Source organism: Taudactylus pleione, unplaced genomic scaffold, assembly GCF_031769625.1.
Source record: "Taudactylus pleione unplaced genomic scaffold, aTauple2 ptg002413l, whole genome shotgun sequence".
Taxonomy (NCBI): domain Eukaryota; kingdom Metazoa; phylum Chordata; class Amphibia; order Anura; family Myobatrachidae; genus Taudactylus; species Taudactylus pleione.
The window spans coordinates 54,899-69,714 of record NW_028286798.1 but is presented as its reverse complement, the minus strand read 5'-3'; the positions used below and the strand labels follow the sequence as shown (position 1 = coordinate 69,714).

Below are 14,816 nucleotides of genomic sequence, written 5' to 3'. Positions count from 1 at the left end.
ACAAATACATTTTTTTACATAAATAGTTACATTTAGATTTTCTATCTTATCCCATAGATTTGATGTATCTGCGGTTTATCCTGAATTTAAGAAACCTGGTTCCTACACACAAGTACCTTACTGCAAGAGGGCAACTTCAGAGACAGTGAGTACATATATGATACACCACTGGCTAAGAAACTCTAAAGAACATATTTCATAAAATATTAGGAGGGGAACATGCAGTAGCCAATGGCAACTACATAAATTAATTTGTGTCTCTAGAGTCCTGTAAAGTGATATCTGGTTGGTTGCTGTGGATTGAAACAGTTCATGCTCATTGCACCATGTTATTAAATAAGATCTAGTTGATGAAGTTGATTTTAGATTCAAGAAATTTTATGAAAGATGTACAGTTCAAGGCTACATCCGAATAACAATAATGTCCTTTTAGAGGTCACAGGACACCACTTACCCCCTCTGTCCCTCATCTACCTAAGCCTCTGTTGATTGCAGGGCTGTATTTTATAGGGTAAGACTGGTTTTCTCTATATGTTTTTCTTGAGAAAGAAAACATTTTTCACGTTTTTTCTTATTTTTAAGTAAGAATGTGAATGTTGGACATAAATTGTATCTGTAAAAAGACTGTGATTTAATCCAGGCAAGACGTTTAGGGCCTGGAACCTATAATCCCTATAATCCTTTCGTTCTGGAGCGAGTTGCATCTACGCCTGGATGGAAAAGAGCAGAAGAAACAGAACGGCTGACTGTGATGCCACATGTCCTGTACAAGGAAACATGGGAGAGGAACCGTTTGCTGGTGAGGTGAAGCTGTAATTTACACTCTGGGAAACATGAATCAATTTTCTGAAACGTTTGTATGCTTGATTACTTTAGAAGCAAAACATGGGGCCGGGTCGATACAACATAAAGTCATTTCTGGAGCTAATGGAAAAGAAACCTGCCAGCGTGCGAGGACTGTGTAACACTAAAGATGTGCGATTCAAGGACGAATTAAAGGTAGAGCATGTTAAACAGTGATAGAGGAGTTCTAGGAATATGCACAATGATCCTCTACACATTGTGGGTCAGCCAAACTGTAGGCTAGTTCTAGGTACACACTGTGCATTTATGGGACCGATTAACCAATTCCCAGCCTAGTGCTGCCGGCGAACGGTCACAGTAATATAAGCATGCCCTGGCAGCGCCCCCTCTGTTTTACACGGTAGCTTGACCCGACGCTGGCGAAGCAAAGTATTTCCATTTTTGCATGTCCCCGTTGTCGGGTACAGTGTAACGCAATCTGAATAAATTACAGTAAGCTGCCATCTCCATAGAGATTTATAGGGGCGGGGGTAAGCCTCACAAACTGATTTCACTGGTGCTAATCTGTTAATAATGTAATAAAAGCACAGAAAAGCCCTTTGGTGAAAACACCAGAGAAAGGACTTTTCTCATCTTAATAAATAGACACCTGAATCAGTTCTGTACCCCCTTCCTGGCAGTGTGTGAATGATGTCACATGCAGATGAATGTTTGCTATGTGATCTATTTTGTTCATGATTCCTGTTTCTGTCCTCCACACAGAATTGTACCCCAGGACCTGGAACTTACGGCAAAGCAGGGAATCCACACACTCATAGAAGAGAGGGCTTCAGAGTCTGCCAGCTCCAAGGGTATAATGGACAGCGAAACGACTAAATGTGGCTCAGCAAGCAGCAATGTAAGTGATTATGGGATGAGAGGGGCCGTGTGTCATTGCTTTCCTAATGCACTGCTCATATTTCAGGAATGTGTGCCGGGACCAGGAACCTACAACCTAAAATGCTCCATAGATGAAACCTTGAAGCACGTTGTGGATAAAAGAGGACCTTATGACCTATTCACCGGGCCAAGATCACAGCACATCCTTTACGGACACTTTGCTACACCTGTAAGTATGCTACAAAGTGGAACGCTTCCATTAGAGGTCATTGAATGGAAGATGCTGACCACATATAGTATGTACATGTATAAAACTGAATATAAGAAATTAGGGAACCAGTATATGACGAACGGTACAGGAGGTATACAATAGTATATGCCTGTACTTTTTTATTTTCAATTATTATATAAATGGTATACTTCTCTTTAAGTATTGTTTGTGATTTATGGCTACCATGTAATGATCACAATATTCCCTTGTTTAAAAAAATAAGAAAAAGCAATCTTCTCTGTTCTGTGGCCAACTTGGAAATCCAGAAGACTCTGGGCCTGATCAGAGATGGGTGATAATGCACAGACTGCGACTCTGCATGCAGCGGCTGTGCAATAATATGCTTATGCCACAGGTGGCGTCTAGTTTAAAATGACGCCTACTGTATGCATTGCAGATCCGAGGGGTGCAGCATCGGCTCACTCTGTGGGAACATCTGCCATCTGAGTAACCCTGTGTTGCAAGACGCAGACACTGGCCACGGCGTGCCTCAAAAACGGGGCCGACACATCTGTTTTCAAGACCACCCAGTCCCCAAACTGCCGCAGCTTGTCATTCATGTTGTGGCTTAGGGGGCACTGCTAGCGATCTCTCAGAACGAGATCTGCACATGCACAGATCTCACACCATTGGGTTTGCGTACATCTCTGAATAAGGCAGATCTGACCATCAGGAGGTGAGGTTGAATAACTGCACCCTATACAATACAATACAGTACAATAAAATACAGCCACCCACAAGATTTTATGACCTCTTGATCAAAGACACTGCAGGGGTGGTAAATGAATAAATTGTATGTGGAAATTGCCAGATTTGGCCAACTTTATCTGGAGAAACTTGTAACATTGTAGGTCAAATTGGTGTTATTATTGTCCCACTTGGTGCAGTTATGGGTGGAATGTCTATAATTGTTTACGATTAGGGAACTAATACAGAAAACAACATTTGAATTTGTTTATTTAAAATATATTTATGCAGCAGGCTCCATAGGGTATCCACAGGGTTACCTTGGGTTATAGTCCTGGCTTGGCCATCGGGCACCACACAGTTAACTTTGTGCTCCCAGCATGCACTGGGCCCCCCTCCTATAACCCCGCCCCCAGGCCAAGGCACCTCAGTTTCAGTTGGTACCCGGCCATAGTCGGGTCACTGCATGGGGGCTGCTGGCAAAAACAGCCCCGAAGTTAAGAAGACTGCAAGTGCGGCTAGTGGGGACAGTCCAGCGGAAGCCCCCACTACCCCCACCTACACCCCTGCTGGCGCTGAGCCACCGGTACTGAACCAGGGAACTCGGCAGGCTTTTCTGGGGGTCCCAGCTAGCAGGACTGTGGTCAGGTGCACAGGGAGCAACAAGGTAAGCACAGGGGGCGTCTGCGGACGGAGCCCACTGTGGCACAGTCCAGTGTCCTCAGGGCTGGGGGCTACCTGAGGGGTGCAGTTAGTGGAGCCAGGTACTCATCCTGCGCTACCACTAGACCACCAGGGATATGGGGCTGGAGCATTAAGGAAGCGCTCCAGCATCCTGAGGGTTAATGGCCTGCCAGAGAGGGTGCTTTTCCGGTTTTAGACTATGGGAAAGACCCCTCTCTCACTGCACCAGCTGCCGTTCTACTGAGGCTTGGCGCGATGGTGCTTGGGATCCTTCCCCACGGCTCCGCCTACAGAACGCACGGTGGCCATCTTGGATGCACAGCAACGCTGAGTAGGAATGTGGAGCCTGGGTCCCCCACCATCCTACCTCTCCTACAGCTTAATGTTTGGTCAGGTAGCGCTATTCCCACTTCAGACTTAGCATCTGAGTGGTTGATGATAGCGCTGTTAGTGCAGGCAAGCGCCGGCTCTGACGTGCGCACGCGTGAGACCCGGCTAGCGACGGGCGCTCCGTTGCTCCGGGTCTTGCACCAAAACGGGGCGGCTATCAATTTTGATCGACAGCTCGCACCATTTTGGAGGCGTGGCGGGGGGGTGGCTTCACAAACTGAGGCGTTCCCAAGCGAACGCCTGCCGTTTGTGGGTGGCCCCACTGACCTCACCAGTGATGTCAGTGGGAGAGCTTCCGGCTCTATTAGAGCCGGAAGCTCTCTGAGGCTTGCGTCCACAAGACCCTACCACAAGCCCCGATGGTCGCGATGGCCTGGCCGGTCGCAATAGCTGTGGGTGGTCACCCACAGCTATGCGAGTTGCCTGGAGGCCGCACAAAAAAAAAACCGCCCTGAATCAGAGCGAGCGCTCTTTCAGAGCATCCGTCTCTGAATCAGGCCCTCGGTCCGCCACAGTACAGAACTTAACGGACGTTTTGCAGGTGCCCGCTCTACGGCCTGCTGAGAGACCATTAGTAGCGCCACTGTTACCACATTATGACGATGATTATGTCAGATGAAGGGGAGCTCCCGGAATCTGACTCGGAACGACCCACTTAAGCGGTTGAGTATAAGTGCAGGATTTATGTATCCGGGCTAATTAAAGCTTTCCGCAGGGTTATGGAGGATGACTGTCTCCCTGAGACTGCATCGTCTTACGCATACTTTAAAAGGTAAGGCGTCAGTTTTTCCTCTCTGGTCAGCTGGTGGACCATATGGAGGAAGCGTGGAAATTCCCAGGCAGAATGTTTCAGCCCCAAAAGAGACTCATATTCTTATCCCTTTGCAGAGGATTACTTCACTAAGTGGGACACCCCTCCTCAGGTGGATTCCCATGTGACACGCCTGATTAAGAGTGCAATCTTACCCATGCCGTCTATGTCCTCATTTAAGGACGTTTCGGACCGCAAGGTAGAGATTTACTTAACATCCATTTACTCTTTGGCCGGGGGATCCGCCAGACTGCTCATGGCGGTCTGTTGGGTGGCTTGGGCCATGGAAAAATGGGCTGATGCTTTTTAATCGTCATTCTCCTCTGATGCTTCTGAGGAGCAGACGGTGCTGGTAGTATCCGTGATTCTGCTACTTATATTAGCGAAGCAGCGTTGGATGTTAGCCTGCTTACTTCCAGGATTTCAGCAGCAGCAGTTTCGGCTTGCCGATCGTGGTGGTTACGTTCTTAGATTCCACGTCTGCATTCAAAGAAGGGCCTGGAAGGCTTGCCGTTTAATGGTCTGGTCCTCTTCGGCCCAGACCTGGATAAAATTGTAAGTACATTGGCAGCTGCAAAGTCTGCATGTCTGCCATCGCCTCAGGCTCCGTCTAGGACTGCTACTTAGGCTGAAAAGACGATCGTCCTCAAGGTAAGCAGAAGGTGCAGTCTTTTCCCAGGCCATCAGGAGCCACCAGGAAGACACCCTAGTCCAAGAAGCGACCTTGGAGTGCTAGACGCCTTGTCACCAAGCCTAGGGCAAACTCTCAGCATGAGTTGGGCCTCCCCTTGGGGAACCCCAGGGTGGGAGGCCGACTTCTTTGGTTTGCCCAGCACTGGTGGATGATTATCACAGACACCTGGGTCAGAGAAGTGGTTTCTCACGGGTACGCCCTCTCCTTCAACAGAAGGCCTCCCCATCAGTTTTGTTTCCTACACTCCGGAGGTAGGCCTTCATTCCACAAAGGCTCTGGAAATCCAGAAAGTGGTAAGTTCTATGCTCCAAGACGGGGTCATAGTTCCAGTCCCCCCGTCCCTCAGGGGGATGGGTTCTTATTCCAATCTCTTTTTGGTACCAAAACCGAATGGTTCTGTCCGTCCTATTCTCAACTTCAAGGCTCTCAACAAGTCTCTGAGGGTCCCTCGGTTCAGTATGGAGACTCGACGTTCCATTATATTAGCTATGGAACCTGGGGATTTCATGGTGTCCCTGAATATTCAGGATGCCTACCTGCATATCCCCATTGCTACGGCTCCTCAGAGGTTTCTCAGATTTGCTGTATTGGATCACCATTACCAGTTTCAACCGCTGCCGTTTGTTCTTTCCGCGGCTCCGCAGGTGTTCACCAAGGTAATGGCGGTCATGGCGGCTCGCCTGCGGTTACAGGGGGTTCGCCTGTTACCTTTCATGGACAACCTGCTTTTCCTAGCAGGGTCTCCGGAGGTACTTCGCAATCCTCTGCAACTGACAATATTGGTGTTGCATACTCACGGCTGATCGATTGGAAAAAGTCCTCACTGATGCCATCTCAGAGGATGATGCATCTGGGAGCACTGTTGGACTCTCAGCAGCAGAGAATCTTCTTTACAGAGGAGAAGATCTCAGCCCTACATACCAGGTTACGTTCCTGTCTCCAGGGTCGCCAGGTGTTCATTCACTTGGCATTGAGATTACTGATTTCCATGGTGTCGACATTCGACATGGTGGAATATGCCCAGTTTCGTTCAAGACCTCTACAGAGGCTGATCCTCTTCAGATGGGATGGATCACATGGTCAGATTAAGGATTCTGCCTTTGAACCTCTATACACCCCTGCCTATACCTTCTGATATCCTGCCTATAAACCTCTAAGGACGACGCTATTTTGCGTACGCAGTTATACAGTAAATAAAGACTCCAGACCTAGAACCTGTGGTTCCAAAGCACAAAATATTATTCAAGCAAAAGTACAGTCAGTTACACGCTAGTTATAAGTACAAATTTAGCGCAAAGGAATTATACAGACCCAAGTACAGTTATACATACGCAGCGCTCTGGACCAGATGTAGGCATCAGCAAGAAACCCCTCGTCAATCAGCATTCAGCACGAAGACTCGAAACCCAGGGTCAGAGCACACATATTTATACCCTCCAGAAATAGACAACACAATAGAGAAGTTTGTTGCTAATACCATTGGTCCTAAAGGAGAGGGCATATGTTACAAGGCATTTAACAGGTTGGTTCAAATATACACAGTCCAGCCTCTAACAACTGGTGGTCTCTGGTTTCCCACCTCATGCAAATCCTAATGGTTGGTCATATAATGTTCATTTTGTTGCTTGAAGTCTCTGCGGTCCATAAGTTGAGAATGCCTGTTGCGATCTCTACATCGATGTTACCGGAATACTGTTGAGAGAGTATGCATCAGTACAATACCAAACATGGCTTACTTATCACATATAAAACCTTAGTTACAAAATAATCTTTATTTCATAGCAATTATAGTAAATGTGCATACTTGAATCTTATACCTTAAAGCTTTTGGAACCTTGTATGTGAATATGTAATGTGTGAGTATGTGGGGTTTGATGTAAAGACGCTAGTTAGGTTTATCTGATTTGGGGCAGATGTGCACGCATGCAGCTAATAAACAGCGTTCGCATGCAGGATATTGTGCATTCGCTACTGAGCGTCATGTTAGCAGCTTAACTGTGCATAATGTGCGGTGTTCATGCATGAGATTCCATACGGCAGTGTTCATTCCAGGAGTACTCAACTCTGAAGCGGACTTCCTCAGTCGACACGATGTACATCCAGGGAAGTGGTCACTTCACCAGGAGGTCTTCCAACTCCTGGTGGACAAATGGGGTTTTCCAGAGATAGATCTCATGGCCTCCAGATACAAATGCAAGCTAAGAGTGTACGGGTCCAGAACAAGAGACGCAGAGGCTCTCCTGGTAGACGCTCTGTCGGTTCGGTGGACCTTCCAGTTTGCGTACCTGTTTCTTCCTTTCTCCCTTCTTCCTCGGGTATTGAAGAAGTTCAAGCAAGAGGGAGGCATGATCCTGCTGGTGGCTCCAGTGTGGTCGGACGTCACTGGTACTCAGATCTTCAGAGTCTCTCCATAGACGCTCTGTTGCTGTTTCCTCAACGTCCGGACCTGTTGTCTCAGGGTCCTTGTGTTTACACGGATTTGAGTCGTCTGTCTTTGACGGCGTGGGTCTTGAGACATCCATGCTTCGGAAACCTGCTTCTGCCAGGATTTACCACAGGGTATGGCATACCTTCTTTGAATGGTGTCGCCCCAGGGGGTACGATTCCCAGGTATTTCGGATATCCAGGGTTCTGGCTTTTCTCCAGGCAGGATTAGATAAGGGTCTTCGTCTAGCCTCATTGAAAGTACATGTTTCCGCACTGTCTGTGTGGTTTCAGTGGAGGATTGCTCCACTCTCGGATGTTCGCACCTTTTATGCAGGGTGCTCTTCGCATACAGCCTCCCTTTGTGCCTACTGTGGCTCCTTGGGAATTGACCTCCATTTGAACTACTGGGCTCAGTGGATCTCAAATGGCTCACAGCTAAGACTGTGTTTCTCCTGGCTATTGCTTCCGCCAGGAGGGTGTCAGATTTGGGGGCTCTTTCTGGTTTTTCACAGCAGCAGGGCAGTGCTTCGGACTTGCCTTGGGTTCCTGCCTAAGGTGGTCTATAGTTTCCACATTAATGGGGAAATTGTAGTGCCGGCCTTTAACTCACAAGACCTTGTGGTACGAGCTCTACGGTTTTACCGTACCAGTTCCCTTAGGAAGTCGGACACTTTGTTCGTCCTCTATGGTTTCCATAAGAAGGGTTGGCCGGCCAACAAGCAAGCGTTGGCCAGGTGGATTCGCATGGCGATTTCTGAGGCTTACAGTCATGAGGGCATTCCTGTTCCGCCCTCTGTTACTGCTCATTCTACGAGGTCTGTGGGTCCATCATGGGCAGCTCCTTTCTGCACAGGAGCGCCCCCACCGTTGAGGATACTGCTTTGGGAACTCCCAAGGTATCACTGTGGATACCCTATGGAGCCTGCTGCAGAAAATAAGAGAGATGGTAAGAACTTACCTTTGTTATCACTATTTCTGCAAGGTCCATAGGGTTCCACAAGGAGCCCACCCTGTCGCCCTGTGCTTCATATGGGTCTGGTTCTGGTCACCGATTTTCCGTCTCCCTGTTGTGAGAATGTGATTCTTGTGTATTCCAGACTTCCTTCTCTCTTTTTCTCTCCTCCTATGGCCTTGGCTTATTACTGAATTGAGGTGCCTTGGCCTGGGGGAGGGGGACCCAGTGCATACTGGGAGCACAAAGTTAACTGTGTGGTGCCCGATGGCCAAGCCATGACTATAACCCAAGGTATCCCTGTGGAACCCTATGGACCTTGCAGAAATAGAGATATCAAAGGTAAGTTCTTACCATATCTCTTATTTTATATTATTTATATATATAATAATCTCACAAGTTTCACACTATGGGGCCGATGAGGGGTTGAATGTAAGTTGGATGCAGTTATACGCTACTGTGCGCACAGGAAACTAATGTGGTTGATCACCTGTTTGCAGAGCTGTACGCATTTATTTATTTACATTTAGAATATATAATGCTACGCTTTACAAAGAACAATTCAGTCCTTCACTGCCCCAATGGTTCTTACAATCTATGGTCCGTATCCCATGAACATACATACACACTAGGGTCCTTTTTTATCAGAAGTCAGTAAATCTACGCTATGTTTTTTGGAGTCTGGGAGGAAACTGGGAGAGCCGAAGGCCTTGGTCAGGAACTGAACTCCTGATCTTGGAACTGTGAGTCTGCAATGCTAACCACTATACCAACTGTGCTGTCCCATCTGTTCAGCCCACTGTCCCTATGCATTTGCTCGCTTTCATAGACACCATTGTTATGAATGCACCAGTCTGATAACAGCCATATCGCTGTGTACACACTACTCTGCATAGCACGCAATTCTGTTGATAGGCCTGCGAAGCGGTCATGCGACTGAGTTGCATAGGACTCAGCTATGGAGCATACACAGCACAAAAACACTCAGAAGCCAATTGCAAAACAAAGTTACGTTCAAATCTGCATCGGCCCTTACATTGGGTTTCCTGTTCTTTGGAGAACTGGACACAAACTGCCTCATCTTTTTTGCATTTACTTTGTAAGCATAGATACTGTTTTACATACCATGCCTACCTATAAGATTAGTGCTTTGAGTGGACATCAGGGACATGAATATCCACAGGATTTTTTTTTTATGCAAAACTCGGCCTTTCTGCTATCAGTGCTGCTACGCCAATCATGTGCACAAAATTCTACTAGGGTCGACCAACAACGGCTCTGTTATCCATGGCTAATGGTTTCAAACCATCAGTAAGAAACCATCAATGATTGAGCCATCAATGGTTTAACTCTGCGCATGCGCTGAACACAGCCGGCATTAGCCATTTGGATTTTGCCATTGATGTTCACCATTGGTGGCCTCCGATTGACGGTAAAACTAGTTATGATCGACATCAGACCATCGATGGTTGCCAATCATCAATGGTCGATGGCCAACCCTAAATTCTGCTTCTAGTATTCCTGATTCAATACAGATGGAGGTTAAAAATATGACTGAATGTGCTAATAGAAGTGTATGAAATATATTCACAGTGCACATGATATAGCTTCAGAACATCACGTGCTAGACTCAACCCACCTACATTCTCCCAAAAAGGCAAAAACAAGTGGCCAGAATATGGTGGTTATTCTGTGTGTGTATTTATGTCTGTTTCATTATATCCCTAGGAATGTTATCAGACAGAGCTAGGATACTTTGATGCAAAGTCATTCATTGAAGATCTTGAAAATGATCAAAAAAAGAAACATGGCAAGTTTGGAACAATTCATCGCTTTCCAAAAACTCCAACGGACAGGATATTCTACAGCTCGCTTGCCCACTGTCCCCGGCCACTTGTCAGTATTCAGGATTTGATTATCCAGTACAAACCATTTGCAGGATGTCTGCTTCAAAATCTAGCCTGTATTACCATGGAAACTTGGATGGGTGTGAATGTATACAAATGCACCCTTTATGCAAATGTACACAACTATGGATGGGCCATATAATATGTTTCCATTACTTAATTGCATATTAAGACTTAGCATGATAAAATAGTATTTTGACTCCTGGCTGTAACAAGTGTTTTGTGCACTAACATTCCTGTAAGCTCAGAATTTGGGTTTAGTTGGCTGAATCCCATGGATCTAAATGAATCCCAAATGTTTGAGTTGCTGTTAAGGTCCATCCAAGTCTCCAACAGAATCCTGAATTTGATACATTCCTTAATACAAAATGTATGTACTGTACATATAGAACACAGCTTTCCAGAGCTGGTTATTTAAAAGGACTGCACATACAGTATGTTAAAGATGGAAGGAACTGAGGGGCTAAATAAGGCATTGGAACTGCTGTGCTGGTGTCTATTGGGCAGCATGAATCGTGCAGAAATGATATATTGGGGAAGCTTATACTTGGCCATCCCACTCTTGCGTCTCATATATAATTATAGTAGCCCACTGATGCTGGCTGGTGATCACGTACTTTCATGCAAGTGCTACACCACATATGCTACATAAAGGTAAATGAAGACACTAGGGGATATATTTAATAAAGTGAGAATTTTTAGAGGTGGATATGTTGCCCATAGCAACCAATCAGATTCTACTTAACATTTAACTAGAATCTAATAGTTAGAATCCGATTGGTTGCTATGGGCAACATCTCCACTTCTAAAAACTCACTTGAGTAAATGTACCCATTGAGCCCTATTATGAGTATGTTCCAATGCCGATATTCTCGCATTGGTCAATGTTTTTTCAACTTTGCATGCGTTTAAATTTCAGCTTGAGCGTCCCACAGTATGTGGGTACAAAGTCGCAGGACCCAATGATACCTTTGCATGGAATCAGAAATGTATTGGGCATTCCTGAACGGTAACTGGGAGGTGGCTCTTCTGACACAGGAAGATGCATCTTATGGGTGTGTTATGGGAGTTTTGCGGGTGTGTCGCAGGAGGGGTTTTGGAATCAGATGTTTAATTGCGTGCATTGGAGGCCACACTCTGACGGAGAATCTGCACCTAGCAGTGACGCACCAAGCAGTAATGTAGCACCTACAGATGCACAAAGTGGCTGTCTCAGTCCTTGCACATTCCTGCGCACGGCTGTACACCAAGTGCTTATTGTAGAATTAGCATAAAGTCACAGGTGAGACTGTGACAGAAGAGCGCAAACACGTACGCCACTTTGTCTGGCTCAGAATCAGTCCCTAGAGGGAGCAATAAAGTGCACATGGTTAGTGGGGTGATCTGTGACAGTCCTCCTAGTGACTAGCTTCCAGTATCAATACTAATGACACCTAGGCAATAACATCTGCAATGTTTATGTACGCGCAGCAAGAGTTCTTACAGGAAGTGTCTGTGCGGCCTGTTATGCCTGTGTTATACTAATATACTGTGTGTCACTGCATCTTGATCTATTGTTTTTCATGATAGCATTCCCCAGGTCCTGGTTCCTATGATGTAAAATCAGTGTTCGCTTCTGTGAGGCAGTCCTCGGTTCCCTTCCTGACCTCTGCTAAGCGATTTGACAGAAAGTCATGCAGAGTCCTCTTTGGAAGTAATGTAAGTTTATTGTGCATAGAATATAGATGTTCTTTTTATTTCTGCATTACTGGTGCTGACTCGGCCTAAGTTAGCTCTTCCTAAGATTTTGGGTTGCTCTGCACAAACTTACACAGTAACTCCCTGAGATCTATGGGTATTTCGCACTCACATTTACAGCAAGCTTTTTATTTTTTTGCTTTATAGTATAAAAATAGTTTCAAATACTTTTAGCATTTTCCTTCTGTTCGCCACGTTTATGAATATGGACCCTGAATTAGTACTGTCTTCAAATTGAAAGCTTATGTCTTAGACAGAGTATTAGAACCTCCGGATTATCCAGTCCCCTTGTTTCTCACATTCAGTTAATCTACTGTACTTGTCACATTGCAGAACCCAGTCGGCGTTGGTCGATACGATATCAACAAACCCACAAGTGGCAAAACTTACCGATCCGCATTTCTCTCAAAAACCGCACGCTCTTTCTCTGATCGGGAAAAAGAAAAAGCTTTCAAGTGAGTTACAATTTGGTTCTTTTGCATTCAATGGTTAACATACCCTAGTACAGTGGTTCCCAAACTTTGTTTGGTACATGGTCCCCTTAGGTCCTCAGCATTTTTTTCACAGCATCCCTAGGCCAGGGGGGAGCTATTTACTAAGATCAAGTGCATTCCAATCAGCTCCTAACTGCTGTGTTTGAAAAATGACAGCTAGGAGCTGGTTGATTGGTACTTTAGCTTTGTCCACTTTATCTCCATCTAAAGCTTAGTAAATAGACTCCTCCATTAGCTTCGAGGTTCTGTTGGAACCTTGTGCACTAATACAATGTGGGTCCTATGACGGGAATTCCTAACACGTTTTTTCTTGCACCCCATAGAGGTGCAAGCAAGAGTAAGCTAGACTTTTCATCAGTAATAACCTGCTGTGTGCACAGTTGGAACTTCATACTTAAATGAATCTCCCCCCAAAAAAACATAGGGGGAATAGCTGGGATGAGGGACAATGGGAGATATACCCACAAAGGATTGACAGAGAAACAGGTACATATTACATTTTGGAGATAGAGAGGGACAGATAGGGACACAGAGAGGGAGCAGAGATGCACACAGAGGATGTGACAAACTTGGGTGGGTGGACCAAAGTCAGGGCTGGACTGGTGAAGAAGAGACAACAATGAATTCTCCCATCAGGACAGGAATCTGTGCAGAGCGCTCATTCACCCTTGTTGTATTGGCAGCAAATATTTGGTGCTCATTAACCTCTTCTCACTTTGCTGCACAGAGAAGGAGGGAGGAGAAATGAGAAGACAGATGGGGCTGTACAGCACAGCCACACACAAGTAGTGCAGCCTGTGTAATTGGCTGCACTCTGACGTTCTAAGGCTAACAGGTAGCACATGGCCCAGCCTACAAATATGGTGGCCCAAGTAATTTATTTGCACCCCAGGTACCACAGAACCCAGTTTGGGAACCACATCCTTAGTATAATATATACTAACATGTGATTAGCAACCAGTGGGCTCACTGAGGCTAAAGAGCTCTAGATGCTGCCTTTAATTTATTCAAACTGTACTAGAAAAACTGATTGGTTGCTGAGTTACAGCAACTTTTGTGTTCTGTTATCTGTGCATCAGTCTCAGAAATGTCCCCCTCAGTAGTGTATTGTTTATACATCCTCTTAACATGTAAGTTGTGCCCTACAAGAAGATGGACTTGAATTCTCATTCTGACGGCCATTATATTTTCTAATTCCACTGTTTGTTGTTCTAGGGAACGGATCCAGAGATCACACAGTACTTTGCCTGTTCAGCCATTAGTAGCACCGGCTAATGGTCCTCTACTACAATCTACTACTACATGAGAGAGAGGATGAGGCTTACCGGACATCATTTTGGCAGAGAACTTGAAATGATGGATAATCTAATGTTTTATGTGTTAAGAGGAACTGTGGGAATTAATCATTAACATCTTAATGCAAAAATCTGTCTATTGCTATTAATTGCACACGTTACTCATTTTCATCAGGATAATTGTTATATATAGTGGTCTGTTTCTTATATGTTCCAGGAGATATTCAATAGTTATTACCTCTTGTTATTTTATGAAGCACTCCCAGGTTTTCCAACAGCTCAATTCATAACACTGTCCTTCAGTGTAATTGAGGGATTCAGCATGGATGGGTAAATGAATTAGAGTCCTATGAGGGAGTAGTCACTGCTGTTATCTTTCAATAATAATTGTTGGCAATGATATCCCCCTCCGATTAAATAACTTCACCATTGACACTATAACAGATTTATATTCAACTCATAGGGTGCTACCGCTAATAACTACAACATGATCATGTTCAATGAAATGAGAAAGGAAGTTATACTATGGTGGTGTACATAAGTAACCCACTAATTATATACTGCAATACAAATTTTAATGATATATTAAATAATAATATACTAAAAGCCCAACAAACAAGAAAAAGAGGTAAACAAAGGAAAGCCATAGTAAGTTTTTCAGCGAATAGAACTCACAGTATTATGCTTTAACACACTAGAAGGATCCAATTTTAAAACCACACTTTATATACATGAGTGCCTCCAACTTGAAGTATAAATGAATGACAGCACAGTAGAAGCAGAT

At 45.1% G+C, this 14,816-nt stretch overlaps 1 protein-coding gene across 1 annotated transcript; it reads left to right on the top strand.

The window, feature by feature from the left end:
• Positions 1-646: 646 nt before the first annotated feature.
• Positions 647-14,149, top strand: LOC148431344 (ciliary microtubule-associated protein 2-like). Its single transcript, XM_088466081.1, has 8 exons — positions 647-799; positions 877-999; positions 1,567-1,702; positions 1,769-1,912; positions 10,328-10,495; positions 12,076-12,204; positions 12,577-12,698; positions 13,953-14,149. The coding sequence occupies exons 3-8, from the start codon at positions 1,661-1,663 to the stop codon at positions 14,041-14,043; spliced, it is 696 nt and encodes a 231-aa protein (XP_088322207.1). The 5' UTR covers positions 647-799; positions 877-999; positions 1,567-1,660; the 3' UTR covers positions 14,044-14,149.
• The last annotated feature ends 667 nt before the right edge of the window (positions 14,150-14,816 follow it).

Bases quoted from the DNA above. Each gene is read 5' to 3' on its own strand.
- LOC148431344 (XM_088466081.1), top strand. From the start codon at position 1,661: ATGGACAGCGAAACGACTAAATGTGGCTCAGCAAGCAGCAAT. The intron at 1,703-1,768 runs GTAAGTGATTAT...CTCATATTTCAG, and splicing joins GTGGCTCAGCAAGCAGCAAT to GAATGTGTGCCGGGACCAGG. The intron at 12,699-13,952 runs GTGAGTTACAAT...TTGTTGTTCTAG, and splicing joins GAAAAAGAAAAAGCTTTCAA to GGAACGGATCCAGAGATCAC.